This window comes from Onychomys torridus, chromosome 9, assembly GCF_903995425.1.
Source record: "Onychomys torridus chromosome 9, mOncTor1.1, whole genome shotgun sequence".
Classification (NCBI taxonomy): Eukaryota; Metazoa; Chordata; class Mammalia; order Rodentia; family Cricetidae; genus Onychomys; species Onychomys torridus.
The window spans coordinates 27,373,180-27,390,741 of record NC_050451.1 but is presented as its reverse complement, the minus strand read 5'-3'; the positions used below and the strand labels follow the sequence as shown (position 1 = coordinate 27,390,741).

The window sequence follows — 17,562 nt, the reverse complement described above, 5'->3', positions numbered from 1 at the left end:
GTATTGGAGGCTAGCCTGGGGTACTTGGAGTGTGGCAGCCCCCTTTTCTCAAGAAAATAGCTACTTTCCATCTGCCATGTTAAGGCAGTGTATGTGCACGTGTGCACTGAGAAATGTATGTGTAAAATGTATACTAACAGAAGCATAAGGTCCTGAACGTAAGCAGCACTGTTCACTAGGCCATGGAAGAAGGCTGACTCTGTGTTCTTAACCACTTAACATAGAGTGGGAATTAGCAAAATGAACACTGCCACCGAACCTCTGCCATTTGGACTCTCCCTCTCTCCTCCCCCCAACAACTAAAGGATGAAAGCCTGGCTCAGTGGGAGGCCTTCAGGATACCTATTGTTTGTTAAATGATTAGAATGTGAGGCTGGTGCAGGGAGTAATTCCTTTATGAGGGAGGTTGACTGAGTTCTACTAGGGAGTGAGAGGCAATATTCAGCAGCAGGTGTCTCCCTGGAAGCTCCCAGAGGACAGACACATCTGTGCCTTTGTGGCACATGAGAAAGGAAGGTATCTTGGGTCAGTTTTTTCACTCCTCTGAGCTGTATGTTCTCCACCTGTTAGCCTCCCTTATGCTAACTGATGGAGTCCTGGCAAGTAGTGGTTGGTGTGTTTAAAGTCAGAGCACAAGGTTTAAAAGGCAGACAAATGAACATTGGGCAAGTGTGTCTCTTTTCCTGTGATCTAAGGAAAGTGTACAGTTCTGGCTAACCCTCTGGTTGATAGGGGTCTCAGTACAGCAGGCAGTAGACTAAATGGAGTTCAGATGCCCAGAAACTGAGGGCTGCAGAATTCCTGCCAACTGTGGGTTGAATGTTAGGTCACCAGGTGGCTCTCGTGCTCAGTCTGCCTGACAGCCTGGCCTAGGAGTGCCTTGTGCAGGTACTTTTCAGGACTCTGTTCTGAGAGTGCCATTTTCAGGCCTGGGCTTTGAAAATAGGAATGAACACTTACAGTCCTCCAGTTGTTGATAAGAGAGACATCTCAGGTGCCCCAGCTTAGGAGGCATTCTTACCTCGTCCCCACCCTATGACTTTGACTCCTGTAACCTATGCCATGTATTTCTGCATCTCCCCAGTTCTTCCTACAGTCTCCACCATGTTCATGGAAGACTGGACTGCCTCTGCTTCCTTCTGATTGGCTTCCAGCCCTTTCCTCCCTTCTGAACCCCCGCATGATTCTTCAAGAAGCTCTGATTACTCCTCCTAAACTTGGCAGTCTCCACCTGCAAGGGAAGGAAGAACCAGTAGTCTTACCATGCTCCAGAAGGTCTCAGGCCTCGTCTCCTTCCTGCTCTTCTTACCTCACTTTAGTTCAGTTCTCCTGCTTTGGCCCCCAGGCATCTAGCCTTTTTCCCCCCTGGTTTGATACCTGTGCTCTCTTTGTTGAGAAACCTCTCCCAAGCTGCCACCACCCTCAGATAGCCAACTGCTGCTTAAAATCTTAGCCCATTGACCCCTTCTGGGAAGTCCTTTGGGCTCTGCAGGAAGTGCAGCCAGCTGCCATTTCCCACCCCATCCTAGTGCTTGCCTGCCTATAGCTCTTTGTGGCAGTGTCTTGGATGTTTAGTACCCAGTGCTGGCTCAGAGTGGATGGTCAAATACTTGCTGACTGATGGTGAAATATGCACAAACACAAAAGACAATGTCAATTGGATAAGGCATCCCAGGATTGCCTGTGGGGCTAAAGGGTGAGCTGCTTTTCTGTCTGGGAGGAGCTTTTTGAACAACTGAAGCCAGGCCAGTAGCCTCATTACGTTTTCTTAAAGGCTGCCAGCAAGATGCTTTGGACTTAAGTCCTTTAATTCAAATTCTCTGGACTACAGCCTTGGATGTAAAATGAGGGTAGTCCCTGTGGAGCGGGCTGGGGAAAAAACTTGAGTTTTCTTAGCTTGGTGGCCTGTCGGGGAAACAGAACAAATCTCTCACAACTTCAGCTGATAGACATCTCACCTTAGCAGCCTGAAGGTGTATGGCAGCAGTCTGGTTCCAGGCATCATGCTGGTCAATCCCAGATCTCATGAGGGTCTGTGTATGGTGTACCGCGTCCTTTATGAGCCTGGAAACCAAAGAAAAGAGGCTTAGCATCCTGAATGAGCAGAAAAGAAAACTGATGGACTGCTGGGGTCTTTCAAAAATGGAAATTATCTCACTGACCTCTTACATGTTATAAAGCTAAATGTTTCATAAGCATCTCTTTAAGGGCAGGCATTCCCAATTTGCAGTGGGAAAAACTGGGTCCCAGAGAGATTAATTAACTCATTCAGGGTCACACAGCTAATGGGAACAGGGCTAAGATTTCCCTTTGTCTCTGTTGAGGCAGTGTTGCTGCAGCACAGAGTGACCAAGAGCTTGAAGGCCTCCTGCATTAGCTTCCTGGGATTCTTTTTAAACCTTAAGATCCCAGATAACTTCAGGCCCATTCTGTTGATTTACTTCTTATGACAAGAGCAAGGAGACTGTTTATTCTTCTAAGTCTAATCCTGCTGCAAGTCCTACCTGAAGTACCTAAATACAAAAACAGAGAACCACCTCCTAGCCTCTGAGCACTGACTTAGTAATTTGCCATTATATTAACCTTTAGTCTGTTTTTCTACTCCCTGTGTGTTTATCTGGCCCTTGGAATTTGGCTGTAAAGCAAACTGTTTATTAAGCAACATTTAGTTTGCTTTGTCAGGGAAATGATAAGCAGATGGTACATTGAGTTCCAAGAAAGGAGATGCAGAGTGCCTTTTTAATTCCCCAGCAGTCTGTCTTTCCCTCCCCAACCTTCCCGGCAACCCTAGCCCTGTGTGTCGTGTGCATTTATCAGGCTAGTTTACTGGGAGAGCCCCACTTGTAAACACAGTACCTCCCATATTATAGGCATTTAAAAGTATTGTGAAATGAATAAGCAAGTGTCTCAAGTTGCCTTTGATCCTAAAATAGCTGTTACCCTCCTTGGGATACAGGTTGGAAGTAAGCCTTCTTAGTGTGTGCTGGAAATGCTTTCTCCAGTTTTTGGCTTTCTGGTATGGGGCACAGTTCACAAAGTTCCCTTCTAGGTAGTTAAATTTCTTCAGTGATGGTGTCTGCATTTGGTTGGTTAGGGTGTGCCTCTTTTCCCAGCCTTATGGAACACAGTCATTTCTGACAAATAGTATTTGGTGATATTTGTTAAATGACAGTATGTGCAATTTTTTTAAATAGAATTCATGTTATGGGTTGAAGAGATGGCTCAGCAATTAAGAGCACTGGCTACTCTTCCTGAGGACCCAGGGTGAAGTCCCAGAACTGCATGGCAGCTCACACTATCTATAATTCCAGCCCCAGGAGATCCAGTGCCCATTTCTGGCATCCAGGGGCACTCCTTGCCCATAGTGCAAAGATATGTATGCAGATAAACACTCATACACATAAAAGTAAAATAAATAATAAAAATTCATGTTTTAAGCTAAGCATGGTAATACACACCTTTAATTCCAGCACTGAGGAGGCAAGAGGCAGAGGCAGGTGGATCTGTATGAGTTTGAGGACAGCCCAGTCTACCCAGTGAGTTCCAGGCCAGCCATGACTGCATAGTGAGACCTTTACTTAAGAACAACAAATAATATACATTCTTTAAAAAAAGACATGTATTTTCATGTATTTGTGCTTGTGTGGGTTTATGTGTACTATGTATGTGCAGATGCCCATGGAAGCCAGAAGAAGGTATTAGGTTCCCCCAACCGGAGTTTGTGTGTACTGGGAATCAAACCGAGTCCTCTGCATGAACAGTAAGTTCTCTTAATTGTCGAAACATCTTTCTAGCTCTGAGTCCTTGGTTTTGATCATATTCCTTGGACTCTACTAGACCATGACTATAAACTAGTTCTTTTCTGAGATATAACTATACTTTTGAAAATTACTTTTATTATCTGTCTATCTATCTATCTATCTATCTATCTATCTATCTATCTATCTATCTATCTATTTTGTTTTTCAAGACAGGGTTTCTCTGTGTAGCTTTGTGCCTTTCCTGGATCTCGCTCTGTAGACCAGGCTGGCCTCGAACTCACAGAGATTCACCTGGCTCTGCCTCCCGAGTGCTGGGATTAAAGGTGTGCGCCACCACTGCCCGGCTATTTATTTATTTAATGTGTGTGTTATATACATGGGATATGTATATCAAAGGGTGCATGTACTTGCATAAAGTCCAGGAGGATGTCTGAGGTCCTCCTGTATAAATCTCTGCCCTATTCTCCTGAGATAGGGTCTCTCAGTGTACTTGGAGCTAGGCTGGCAGCCAGCAAATTTGAGTGGTCACCCTGTCTCTGCTCCACAAGACACTGGGGTTACTAGTTCTTATAACTATGCCTGCCTGTTTTACATGGGTGCTGCAGATATCATCTCTGAAAATTACTTTTAGATTGTGGGATAGTTCAGACTTAAAACACTACTTTACTTGTTGGCATCAATTTGTATATTAGTTCATTTATAGTGATTTATGTGTGAGTGCACTTGTTATATTAAAAATCACTATAGTAACCCAAAGGTTTAAAAAATTCCTCTCACTAGTCAGAGAGGAGATGTATTTCTACCACTGTGACTAGGATAAAGAAATGATGGTGGTCGATGGCTGAGGGGTAAGGTATCCCTTCTTCACCCACAGTCATGGGAGCTAAGAGGTCTGGAGAGGCTGGGAATGGCAGGAGTTTGTAAAGCACTGTCCACTAGTGTCCATCCAGCTGGTCCTGAAGGTCCTTGTGTGGGAAGGAGCCCACCCTGACTGGGATGTTGATGCCTCAGCACAGCTTACCTGGCAGACACATGTGCCCAGGCTGTGGTGTAGAGATCTGGGCGGAGGAAGTCAGCTGCTGTCTGGGCTGCACACCTGGCTGGCCCTGGTATGGCAAGGTACATGACAGACTGAGGGAGAGGCTTCTGTGGTGTGGAGCCTGGGGACACCTGAGCCTGCAGGTAGCTCTTCATCAGAAACCTGGTGGAGGAAGATAGAGACAGATGAGGCAGTGTGAGACTCTGTGGGAAACCTAGCCCAGCTCCCTCACTCCAAGGGGCATATACTTTAACGCTGTTCTCCAGTGAGGAGAGACAAGGGGTTCCTTCCAGGCCTCTTCCCAGCCTCTCCCCCCACCCCATCTTCTGTAGGACCCTCAGTGAGATGTACCCAAAGTACTAGTTTCTTTACCAAGTGACAAGGGATGCAAAGCAGGGCTACACTCCCTTAGATCCTAAGCACAAGCCCTTCTAAGGTTTGTGCCAAGTGAAGCTTCACCATCAGGACTTCTGACTGGGGACTTAGGATGTAAGTACAGTGTCTGCGGCCTTCTAACGAGTCAGATACGTGAAAGAGCATTGGCATTAGGAAGAGTGAGAGTGATTCCAGGCTGTTTCTGTGTGAGACAGCCTGGACTCCATGAGCTCTTCTGAGACCACTGTGATGCTCAGTTTCTTCAGGATGGTAGGAATCATGTTCCCTGTCTTGTCTAACAGGGTGGGTGTGTAGAGCTGAATGTGACACTTGTGGACTGCTTGTCAAGTGTAGGTACAGGCCACCTGATGCATGCTATTGTATTATTTTTATAACTTGAAAAAGAAAAAACCAGTAAATACTATATGTCATATTTGCCAGCGAACTCCTTTTTCCTTGGATACTGAAGTATCTGCTCTGTTTAGTCACCAGAAAATAAATGAATATGAGAGAATCAACCATCAGGGGTAACTGGAAAGAAGCAGCCTATTTGGAGGAGGCTGGTGAGGCCTAATTGCCTCTCAGGGTGTTTTTGTGTTTACTCTCTTCTGAGCTGGGAATACCTCAGTGAGCAAGGCAGGAAATCCTGGCTTAGGTAGGAATCAGCTAAAAAGCTAAGCAAAAAGTTGCAGGCAATTATGGATTGTGATAACTTCCAAAGGAAATGTAGTTTTGGATGGCAGGGGGTTAAGGGCACTTTGGAAAGAAGAATATGGCCAGTGGAGGCAGGAGGACCTGAGAGCAGGTTGGGTCAGGCAGTGTCTGGGTCATAAGAACTGAAAGAGCACAGTGTATACTGTGGCATTTTCCTTGAACTACAGGGAACCATGTTAAACAAGAAAAAGATGTGATTTTCTCTAGGCTTTGAAAAGAGCCCCCTGGTTGCCTATGGAGAAGTGGGTACAGGAAAGAAGCAAGACCCCAGGGAGCAGCCTGATGCTGTTGTCTGGGTGAGACAGAAGGATACCCTGGCTGGGAATAACAAGAAATCTGGAGGAAGTGGGCAGATTAGGGACACATCGGGATTTGGACAGCCCTCAAATGGTACTTTTCCAAAGCTTACTTCTTCCATGGCATCAGATAGAAGCCTCTGCTAAGCAGAAGCTCAGGGGACCCCCAGTGTAGGGCAGAGGTCTGGACAACACTGGACTTTACCTGGCCACTTGCAAGTAGAGCACCGTGTTCTCACCCTCATAGGTGCAAGAGGCTGTCACTTGGGTGACCAATGTCGGCAGACCACTCAGCTTTGAGTAGCCGTGACCACCACAGGCCCTGCGACATATCTCTGCCCCCTGGGTACAGAAGTCTGAAATCATGGCCTTCATACCAGTGCTCAGTGCATGGAGCTGTAAGGACAGAGCAGTGTGAGAGTCCTGTGGTGCCATCCAGTCTTTAGTACCTGCTGCATGCTGGCACAGGTAGGAAGTGGGCACTGTGCCTAGCTCACTGCTTCCCAGGGTATCAGACAAAGTGAATGCTTAGAGGGTATGGCTCATACAAAGTCACACAGTTAGGTAGTGTGACAGTGGGGTTGTAAGAATGAAGGAAAATCTGTCCTAGCCAGTGTCTCCAGGATCTTCAGAGGAAGGGCCTTCCTGGATTGGGTCCACCATCCTACAAGAGCCATGGGAGCTTGCCAGCAGGCAGAAGTTTAGAAAGGTGGCCAAAGAAGACATGTGTCTACTATCAGCCCATTTCCCAGGTTGTAGGAGGGTGCCATGGTCCAACTGTCTACCCAAACTTATATGTTGAAATCTGAATCCCAGAGCAATGGTGTCAGGAGGTTGACCTTTGACAAGGATAAGGTCATAAGGTGAAACCTTCATGAGGAGTGTTAATGGCTGCAATGGCTGGGGTATCTTCTCCAAAACTTGTGTTGAAATACAATTGCACAATTGCTGCCTCTGAAAGCTTTCATTCTCTACCCCCCTCTCTCTGTATTTCAGTTTCCTTACTTGCAAAATAAGAACATAAATGGTGGCTACTATGGAAATGATTAATGAAGCAATGCTTTAAAAGTGCAGCGCCTACACAGACTGAGGTATTGGATCAATGCATAGCTTGGACTGTGGTGCTCTCTCGGCCTGATATGACTTTGGCTTTTTGAAAGGCAACGCAGAGCCTCTGAGGTGCTATACTCATGGTTGAACATATTGATGGTTCTGTTATTTTGTGGCCAGCAGAATAAATCAGGTTAGTTTAGGTCAAACTATGCCATCAAAAGAGTTCAAATGACTTTGTTTGGGGTTGTTTTGGTTTCTATCATACACTGGGGATTGTGGCTTTACACTCACATTATTGTTAACATTCTTGGATCTCTCTAGGGGCCAAATTGTCTGTGGACTTATGTAGTATGGTACATTTTACCCTGTTGCCCTGGGACATTGCGAGACTGAGGGCCTATGGGAGCCAGGCTGTAGCCACTTCTCAACAACTGGAATAGCATTAGCTACTCTCCATCAGTAGCTTTCAGCAAACAGAATACCTCAGGCAGGAGGCTGAAATCTCTGTTCAGAATGGCACTATAGGAACTGTGGAAGAATTCTAAGATGCTAGTGGCCAGGAAATGAAAGGCATAACTCATGGCAAGCTGAGGAAGGAGTTTCTGCTGCTGTGTCTGGTAGTCCAGGATTTTTGCCTCTGGGTCACTAAGAGGAAAAGAAGCAAAAGATTTAGAATTTCACTCCAAACCATCTTCCCATATTCCTAACACTGTCAAAGTCATAACAATGGACCGTTGAAAGGCCAACTATGGTTTAAACCTTACCTATCACCAACATTCACACATTTTCCTGTAAAAATATCTACAGCATATACATCTTATCTGAAAATCTGAACTCCAAACCTCCTGGACCCAAAGACCAGGTGAAGGGGTGTGGCCCTACCCCACTGATGACTAGAGTTCATGACCTTTCACTGCCCAGGACCATGAGCTTGCTGTGTGATAAGAAACTTGTTGAGCTTAACAACTCTTAGGGCATGAATTTGGGCCCAAAGACACATAAGAAAGGAACTGTCTTCCATGTCTGTTGCTGTGTCTTCAGTACCTGGCACTACCTCCAGCATGTAGAGACCTGAGTAATAGGATTGGGAGAGAGAGAGAGAGAGAGAGAGAGAGAGAGAGAGAGAGAGAGACAGACAGACAGACAGACAGACAGACAGACACGAAAGACGAAAGAAGTGCATGATGCCAGGTCTGCCTGGTATCTAATCCTCAGTGTGTTTGTGGCAGGCTGGGTCCCATTGCATGAAAGAACACCAGGTTCCAGGGCTACATGTTCTTAAGCTTAGTCCTCCTGACCTCACTATGCACAGGGAGAACATAGACCCAGGAGGGCCTAAGTCCAGGACCAGTCAGTAGGGCTGACATAAAAACTCTCCTCAGCACCACAGACCCTTAGGCTGTGACATGCTCTGCTCCTGCTTCCTTTCTGTAGTTTACTGCATCTTGAGAGTTATGTCTATTTGGGACCTATCCCAAAAGACTATTGTTTCCTCGAATTTAAATGTAACTGTGGAGTCTTTCTGGAAACACACACATATACTTTCAGATGTCATCTAGCAGCCCTTGCCATTCTGTATCATAGAATGGAGGGAACAAGAGCCAGATGTAACAGATGTAATAAAAAGGGTCTGGAATTAGCCTTCTCACAGCTAGGCACTGAGTTTGAGAGCCAAGGAGCACGAGTTTAGCCACATGCAGTCTAAGGCAGTTGGCTTTTATCAGACACAACTTGATAACAACCAACCAGCCTCGACAATTGGCAGACACAAACTCACTAGCTAGTCACAGCCATGTAGGACAAACTGGAACTCAGCAAACAGCCTGAGTCACAGCAGAGTAGAAGACATGGTCACAAAGAGTCTGATGGGACCACACACTGATAAGAGACTAACAGGTTAGGTCAGACAGTCTGATGGTTGAGTAGAGAGAGCCAAAGACCCCATCTGGACTGCATGCATGTGTGTGCATGTGCATGTGCAAGTGTGTGATCTGCTCCAACACCATGGCTCTGGCAGAGGTGGTGTCAGTGCAGACACTGTGGGGCTGAGTATCAGCCATTTCTGTCAGGGTCAGCCTTTGGGTTGCTCCTTACCTAGGCTGAATATGCGACTGGTGGCGTATGACTGAGTAGCGCACAGCAATGACACAAGACTTCTGGAGGTAGGGTAGGATTCCTTTTAACAGCAGCCCCACCCGGGTCACCAACATGGCCAGATAATTGCTCTGTGCTGGCCCGAGCCTCCGGTAGGTACCATCTGGCAAGACCTGAGTGCAACAGAGACAGGTACTGGATTGGAGCCAAGGCTCCCCAGGATGCTCTTTCAGGAGCCTCCATCCCTGCAGGCAACCCACTTTTGCTCACCTAAAGCAGATCCCTTGTGCAGTATGACCACTGACATGTGAAAATGTTTCCATGAGACACCCTAGAAACTCCCACCTTTTACACCAAAGAGGTAAAGCCTGGCTAGAAGGGTACTTCTGCCAGCACCTGGGTCATAACTCTTCTGTAACTGATTGTAGAAAGCAAACCCTCAGCTCTTCCCCTTTCTGGGGATTGCCTTACCACTGTACCTCATGACTGCTCTGAAAACCATGTGCTAAGTATTTACACATGGAGAATCTGAGACTTAAAGTGACAAGATTTTCCCAACATCATTGTGCTCCTAAGCTGGGTTTTATCCTTATCTGTGGGAACCCTGAGCCTCTTTTGGGAGTAAGGGGGCTTGTGGTCCAAATTCATCTTTGCTGAGGCAAACCAGAGCCTGTGGCATCTACATAAAGGGAAAGTCCCTTCCCTAGGCAGTCTGGGTTTATAGTCTTCCCAGCACCTAACCTCTGCAAAGCGGCTCAGCATATTCTCTCTGGGAATCCTCACGTGGTTCAGTCGCAGGAAGCCATTGTCTATGTGTTCCAAGCCCATCTTGGGCCCTATGTCCCCAACTGTGATTCCTAGAAGAGGGTAGAGATGAGAATGCCTGTCAGTTGAGTGCATGTAGTATGCCAGACACACAGACACAAGCATGCACACACAGAGGTATACACAGGCACACACACAGGCATATACACAGGTACACAAACATACATAGGCACACATAGGCGCACACACAAATATGCACACACACAGGCATACACACACAGGCATACACACACACAGGCACATACAAGCACATACACACAGATACACACACACACACAGATACACACACACACACACACACACACACACACACACACACACACACACACCATGATATTCAGGAGGCAGGTAAGCAAGCTGAAGTCAGACAGATGCTGAATCTTTTACCAGTCAAACAGCCAGCTCTACTAGCTCTGTCAACTGGATTTCTTCTGGCTAAAAGGAAGTGTCCCAGCTTCTTCTGCACATCTCTTGGAGATTCAGGACTGGGCAAGTTGGTGGGACCATTTTATAGGAGGGGTCCTTGAGGAAGCAGCAGGGCTTACCTGGCAGTGGGGTGTGGTCCTGTAGGCTCCGGATGGGCACAATGAAGGCATGCATGCCATGCTGGGCTCCTGAGCAGATCAACTGGGCAAGGACTATAGCATGTGTGACTGACCGTCCCACTAGGCAGAAATATGAGAAGCCCATCACAGGAATCCCTGTATACCATGTCTTACCCCTACCTCCTGGGCTTGGGAAAGTCACTGATGACAGAAGGAATTGCCACACACAACAAAATCTAGCTAGAGTGAAACAGTGACTTGTCAAGGGAGTTTGAAGTGAGCAAACTTGTAAAGAATAGTTGTACTATACCACAACAGCTAATGAGGCACTCTGTTGTCAGCCCCATAATGAGCACAGCTGTCCCTTATCAAAACCCAGCAAGAGCCCAGCTTTTGGCTGAGGTTTCCTGGTTCTTGCTGGGCAGGGAGTCTTATTTTCAGATAGGGAAGCTGAGGCTCTGTTCAGAGTGGCACACTGGAGGTCACTGGTCTGGAGGGGGAGAGCTGGAATTTAAACCACATCAGCCTGATCTTAAAGATGGGTTTCTTTCCCCTGAAAACTTGATATTGATCACTTGGTTGTCTTTTGTCCCCCTACCCTCTCTTCTTTCCTGCCTTGCTTTCCCCATTCTGCCACCTGCCCTGCTTTTGTTGAATTCAAATAATTTATTTATTCCATGTCCATACCAGACATTCTCTCACTGGGTCTCCAAGTGCTACAGTGGAGTCCTGAGAAATGATTTCTCCAGGGGCCTTTGTAGGACCCTGTCTTGGAGCTCAATGACATTAGTGTGGCTGCCACCTGGTATCTGTGTGATTGGAGCTTGTCTAAATATGGAGTGGCAGGGGCAGGGAGGATGTTTAGCCACTAATCAGTCTCAGGGCATGTGCTTTGGTAGGTGGCAAGCTTATTGTTAACTTGAGGGGCTAGAACATAATGATATTGTGGGAAGCTCTTAGGATGAGACTAAGTGGTGTGTGTGTATGAGTACTGGTATATGTACACAAGTGTGTCTAGGGGGATGGCATATGTGTTCTATACACGCATGAGTGTCTGTGATGGGGCAGTATGCATATTTTTGTGTGCATGTGTTGATAAAGGCAGTGACTGTGTGTTGTGTACATATACAGGTGTGTCTGTATGGTGGTAGTATATACTGTGTACCTACATGAGGGTGTCAGTGTTATGTACATACACATCTGGGGTATGTGTGGTATGTATATGCACAGGTGTGTCTGCTTGAGAACAGTGTGTGTTGTGTACCTGTATGTCTGGGGGGGCAGTATGTGTATGTTTACATCTACATGGTGTCTATGTATGGGCAGTGTGTAATTGTCTGTAGGGACAAAGTTTGTGTTGTGGGGCAATGTATGTTGTGTATATCTGTGACTGTAGGGGGCAGTATGTGTTTATGTGAGTTTTATGCGTGCATATCTCTTTGTAGGGTAGTGTGTGTTGTGTGCATCACACATGTGTTGTGTGGGGCAGTGCATAGTGTGGTATGTTCTTGGTCCTCATCACCCACAGGGTGGGAACATTTCCTTTTCTACTCAAAGCTCCTTTGAGACCTTCCCACTACTTTCTAAGGAAGTTCTTACATGCCACCTATTTCAAGTGATTTCAAGGTGATCAGCCTAGAACAGAAAATCAACCTGATGTCTGTTGGGCATCAAAGTTAGTGTTATTCAGCTCCAGCTTTGTCTTCATTGTAGAGAGAAAGGGAAATAGGAAGGAAGATACTTACAGTCCCCAGGCCACCACTTGGTGGCAGTCATTGTAGGGCTGTGTATTACAAACTCCTGGGTGGCTGCATCATAGGTGGCTTTGGTCTCCAGGCCCCTCAGGTATGTCCCTTGGGATAAAGGAGGAGAATTAGACTGTTTGAGCCAAGGTGAGCTCCTGGCTGCACTTGCAGCCCTCTCTCCCTTTATCTATGGGCTGTGTGAGGACATAGGAATGCATGCTAACACTTCCAAGAGGAATAACCTGCCCCTCTGGTAGCTCATACAATGTACATTAGAAAAAGGCATTCCTTCCTCAAGACCTGTGACTGCCATCTGCTGGGATGTTTCCAAATTAGCATGCATATTTATGAGCTATGAATAGGTCCCCTGGAGTTGTATAGTCTGAACACTCTATGCAGTAGCTCTGGCTCACCATGTCCCAGTTCTGTCTGGGCATATGTTGTGATGATTTGGAAATTTTTGCCGAGTTGGCCCCATTTGGCAATCTGCTCATCTGAGCCCAGGCTTCTTAGAGCATTCATGGCAATACCATGTAAGCTTAAGTTGGCATATCCAGAAAGTACCCTGTAGGGGGAGAGATGTTATAGATGAGTAGTCTGTGGAAGATGGGTCCATAAACCTTCAACCTGGGTGGGGTACAGGAGGGAAGGGGCATCTGGCATGATAATCTTCTAGTAAGTCCTCCTTTGCTGAGGGAAATGTCTCATGGGCCCAGGGTTTGCAGGCAAGCCTCTTTGGTGGGGCTGCCCCAATGAGCACCTGTCAGCATAACTGCGTTCAGGACTGTCTTCTGACCAGCCCAGACGCCGGGCTAGCATCTCAAGGTGGAATCTTTTTTGAACTGCAGCCTCATATTGCTCATCCTGAGTCATGAAGTAATGGTCCTTCAAGTTGAACACTGGGTCACCTTGGAGGATGCTTTCTGCAGCAGAGAGAACAGAGGACTTTGGTGGCTTGGAGAAGGTTCCTGATACCCTCAAAATTTCCCACCCACTTGTCTCATGGATTTTGGAAGGAGGTCAGTTGTTACTGTCATTTAACAAATGAAACTGTTGAGACCCCTGAGGAGAGAAATGTGCTCTGACTGCTCATGCAAAGCTGTGCTCTGGTGGAACCAGGACCAGCATGTGGATATTCTGTTGCCCAGGTGTCTGGTGTCAAGGATCAGTTTGTTACTTGAAGGAGGGACTAGGGTTATAGATGGAACTTGGTTGGTAGAATGGCTGCCCAGAATGCATAAAGTTATGGCTTTGCGCCATAGCACCAGTTCCCAAGTACCATAGAAACCAGGCACAGCAGCCTACACCTTCAATCCCAGCATTTGGGAGGTAGAGGCAGAAAGTTCTAGATCATCCTTGGCTATGTAGCAGTTTGAGGCAGCCTGGGCTATAAGTGTCTCTGTCTCAAAAGAGGAAGCAAGCAGCAACAACAATGACCATTAGTACTCCTGTACAGAATTAAAGGACTGTACTAGAAAAAAACCATGCAGGTTCAAAGCCAACTCTTGGCCTTCTGCCTCTGCTTACCAACTTTCCTCCTCAGCACAGTGTTGTGGACGCCTCCGTCAAGGATGTTGGTGAGCCGCTCCACACTGAAGGATGGTATGCATCTTTCACTGTCTATGTCAGGGTGAACTTGCCTGCTCCAGGTGTCCCCCAGTGATACTCGGTGCACTGGGCTCCCCATCTTGGATCTGCCTGGTGTCTGAGAGAGAAACACTTCCGGCCTGACTGCCTTGAGGGTCTGCTCTGAGCACTGGGAGGAGCCAAGAACCTGCATGCAAAAGGCATTGCCTAGGGCTAGGGTCAGTCAGAGCCTGTCTTAATTACCTGAATGACATCACACTCCTACCCTATTCTCAAGGCTACTGGCTGTGGTCCACATGTTGTTCATGAGTGAATGCAGTCTGGGTTGCTGTCTGCAGTAGCCAAGGTCATGATGATTTGACCATAAAGCTCCTATTCCACCCTCTATAGCTTGTGTCATAGCAATGCCTGGGATAGTTTTCATGAAAAGTCAGTGGGAGGCACATGGAAGAGAACAGTCCTAGAGAGGTTTTGTGAGCAGCTACTACTAGAGGGGCTGAGAGCTGGCTGGGGTCTGACACAAAGCATATTCCTTGTTCATTATTTACCTTAACCGGGAGGCTCACTACAGGGACTCTGTGGTCCTACTCACTTCATTTATCTCCATTTCTGTGATACCTAATGAGTACTGTGCAGTGGGGACTGATGGCATAGGCCTGTAATTCCATCTGTTTGGGAGGCAAAGATTACAAGACCTACCTGGAGTACCGAATGTGTTCAAGGACAGTCTGGGTAATTTAGTGACACCGTGTCTCAAAATGGTAATAGAAGAGTAGGGGAGTGCTTGCTTAGCATACACAAGGCCCTGGGTTAAATTCCTATCACTGTAGAAGAGGATGGAGAAGAGGAGGAAGAAGGGATACTTGTAAAAAGAAGACAGTGGAGGAGAAAGTTTGCTCTCTTCCTGTGAATTGTTCCCCCATGTCTCCAGTGTTCTCCATAGCCAAGGTAGTTCTTGCCTCCTTCAACCAAACCCTTGGCCTTTTCAAAACCCATATTCTCCCACAGTGAGTCAACAGCTAGAATTATCCATTCACCTCTTTGAGCACCCAAACTCCATCTGTTCCTTGCCATCTCCTTGGCTGCCACTCAGCCATCTTCACCTCTCATCTGGCCTCAGTGTCTCTGGTCATGTTTTCCTTTCTTGTCTGTGAATGGATCCGCAGTATCCGGAAGGGAGTCAGTTGCAGAAAGTAGTCCTTTCATTACCACATACTTCCCTGAGGCTAGGCTGCCCCCTCTGCCACCTTTTTCCAACCCCCCTCTCTTCCTGATCTTTGCCCTGTTCTCGATGGCCACGGCTCAGCTCCCCCGTGTTCCCAGTGAGCTCCAGCCTCCAGAGACCTTACAGTAATGCAACCCTCCCAACAGATCATTCCTGTAAGAACTGGGCATCCCTCTGAGTCACTCTTGCCCGTAGCAGTGGGTGCTAAGAAGGTGGCATTGTGTCTCCCTCATCCCAAAGTGTGGCTGTCACCTGATTTCCTTTCCTTTCTCTCCTGAGCCTATACAGTAAGGGCCTAGTCATTTCATAGTGAGGACAGGACTGAGGAAGCAGATACCTTTGTCAGGCCTCAGCCCAGGCAGGCTTCTGAAGTGGGGCTGTGGAGTACTGACAAGGACCTGGCATGTACAAGGAGTCCTTTGTCGGCTTGCCTTCCTGTGAGGCTGCCTAGCTGCCTTTTCTTGCCTCTAGCTTCCTCTATGCCAGATACCCTTGCTATTCCCCAACTCTCCAGCCTCCTGGCATGGCCAGCCTTTGCCAGGGCCCTGCCTCTGCCTGGACACTCTTTACTCAGATGTCACCATGGCTTCCTCTGTCTTGCCTCGGTATCAGAACACAGTGAGGCTCCCTGTACCTCCTTTAACAGCCCAAGCCCCCTACCTGCATTGCTGATACCCTCTCTCTGCCCTAACCAGCTAACAGGCAGGACAAGTAACTCATTACATTTTTGTTATTGCCCTTACCAGCTTTCCCCTACCAAAGTTTAAACTGGCTACCTATAGGAGGTGCTTGTAAATAAGAGTGACGGGAGGAAGGCAGTGCTCAGAGCCATTAAGGATGTCTAGGCTCCTGCTGCACCTTTGGTAGGATCTGTCAGTGCTCCATTTGCGGCCTGGGACTCTCCTTCACTCACCTCTGTCCTGCGGCAGCTCTGTCGGCCTGGGCTGGCTTCTCTCTGACTGGCCCAATCTTCAGACTGTTGGCTCCACCCCTTTCTCCTCCCTTAGGGCTGGAATTTACAGACCCAGCCAGAGCACTGCCCTGCTCTTTCCTGCCAGTGTTCCTGGGCAGGTGGGGTGTGCTGTGTCAGGTGCTAGGCGCTCTTGGAAAGATTCAACCTCCCTTCTCAGAGCTGGGGATCCTTTTGAGGTGCTAGGACCTAAAGTCGTGTTTCCTGGTGGTGTTTCCACAGGGAAATCCTGTACAAGTCCTGGTTGCCCCTACCTGCCTGTAAGCATCACATGAGCTGAGCAGGCTTCCCGGTGGTTCTTGTGGGAAAGGACTGCTCTGTGAAGTGAATGGCTTTGCTCTAAATGTGCCCTTGTCTGAATCATGCTCATCACTGATGTACACCTGACCCCCGACCCAGGGCTCAGTATTTGAGGAGTACTGCAGTATGTTATGTAAGGTACTGAGGAGAACCAGGGGAGTGAGGCAGACTGAGAGCTTCTTTTACCTCCACCCTTTCCCAGAGAAGGTAGGGTGAATCTTCATGTGGTAAGTGAAGACCTAGGTAATGCCATGTGCCCAGGTTGTGCAATAAATAAATCATCAACCTGAAGTTTGAACCAAATCTCAGGTGACAAAGATGAACTTGTGCTCCATTTGTACAATACTGGGAAAGAAGTCACAGAGCCAGGTCTGGCAAGACTTCTGAAGCTTGGTGATTCTGGGTAGGTGTCTTCCTATCTGGGATCTTGTCCATCTTCCTATTTGTGTCATATGTGTGCATGTGTGCACATGCAAAAGTGTGTATATGCATGGGTGTGTTCATATGCACACACCCAGCTCCCCAGTGTACCCCTGAAGTAGCGTACAGTTTGCTCTGCAGGAAGATGTCATTCCCTGTGACCCAGGGTCACTTAACAGTCTGGATCCTGGCTGTTGGTAGTAGCTACACATGGATAATGGTTTCAGGTTAGGTAGCTTTGACCAGGACTAGTGGGATAGTTCAAAAAGGTGAAAGCGCTCGCTGCACAAGCCTGAGGGCCTGAGTTTGATCCCTGCATCCCATGTGGAATCTAATCCTAAAGCTGTGCTTTGACAGCCCCCAGTGCACCATAGCACAAGCTAACTGCTGCTCTCCCTGATCTGCCCACCCCACACAAGCAAAGGTAGCCTTGACTTCACTGTTTGGAGGTGGTCATCTGACCTCTCTAAGCATTTGTGTCATCATTGACCATGGACAGTTACTTAATTTGCCTCCATTAGACCCACATGCATTGACATTACATTGCTAATCTCGTTTCCATCTGCATGTATCTGACTCCCACATGTATCCGAGCCCTGCATGTATGTGATAG

At 47.4% G+C, this 17,562-nt stretch overlaps 1 protein-coding gene across 2 annotated transcripts in view; it reads right to left on the bottom strand.

The window, feature by feature from the left end:
- Nucleotides 1–16,358, bottom strand: part of Acox2 (acyl-CoA oxidase 2) — a 32,185-nt gene extending 15,827 nt beyond the window's left edge. Inside the window, exons 1-13 of one of the 2 annotated variants that reach the window (XM_036199973.1) lie at nucleotides 16,173–16,203; nucleotides 15,072–15,182; nucleotides 13,975–14,221; nucleotides 13,208–13,370; nucleotides 12,861–13,012; nucleotides 12,448–12,555; nucleotides 10,703–10,822; nucleotides 10,074–10,189; nucleotides 9,333–9,505; nucleotides 7,721–7,883; nucleotides 6,391–6,581; nucleotides 4,783–4,962; nucleotides 1,959–2,064 (exon numbers count right to left, since the gene is read on the bottom strand). In XM_036199973.1, the coding sequence (XP_036055866.1) occupies nucleotides 1,959–2,064; nucleotides 4,783–4,962; nucleotides 6,391–6,581; nucleotides 7,721–7,883; nucleotides 9,333–9,505; nucleotides 10,074–10,189; nucleotides 10,703–10,822; nucleotides 12,448–12,555; nucleotides 12,861–13,012; nucleotides 13,208–13,370; nucleotides 13,975–14,221; nucleotides 15,072–15,131 (1,779 nt within the window). In that variant the 5' untranslated portion in view covers nucleotides 15,132–15,182; nucleotides 16,173–16,203. Of the gene's footprint in view, nucleotides 1–1,958; nucleotides 2,065–4,782; nucleotides 4,963–6,390; nucleotides 6,582–7,720; nucleotides 7,884–9,332; nucleotides 9,506–10,073; nucleotides 10,190–10,702; nucleotides 10,823–12,447; nucleotides 12,556–12,860; nucleotides 13,013–13,207; nucleotides 13,371–13,974; nucleotides 14,222–15,071; nucleotides 15,183–16,172 lie in introns of both variants that reach the window. The other variant, XM_036199974.1, reaches the window with a different exon arrangement.
- Between the last annotated feature and the right edge of the window lie 1,204 nt (nucleotides 16,359–17,562).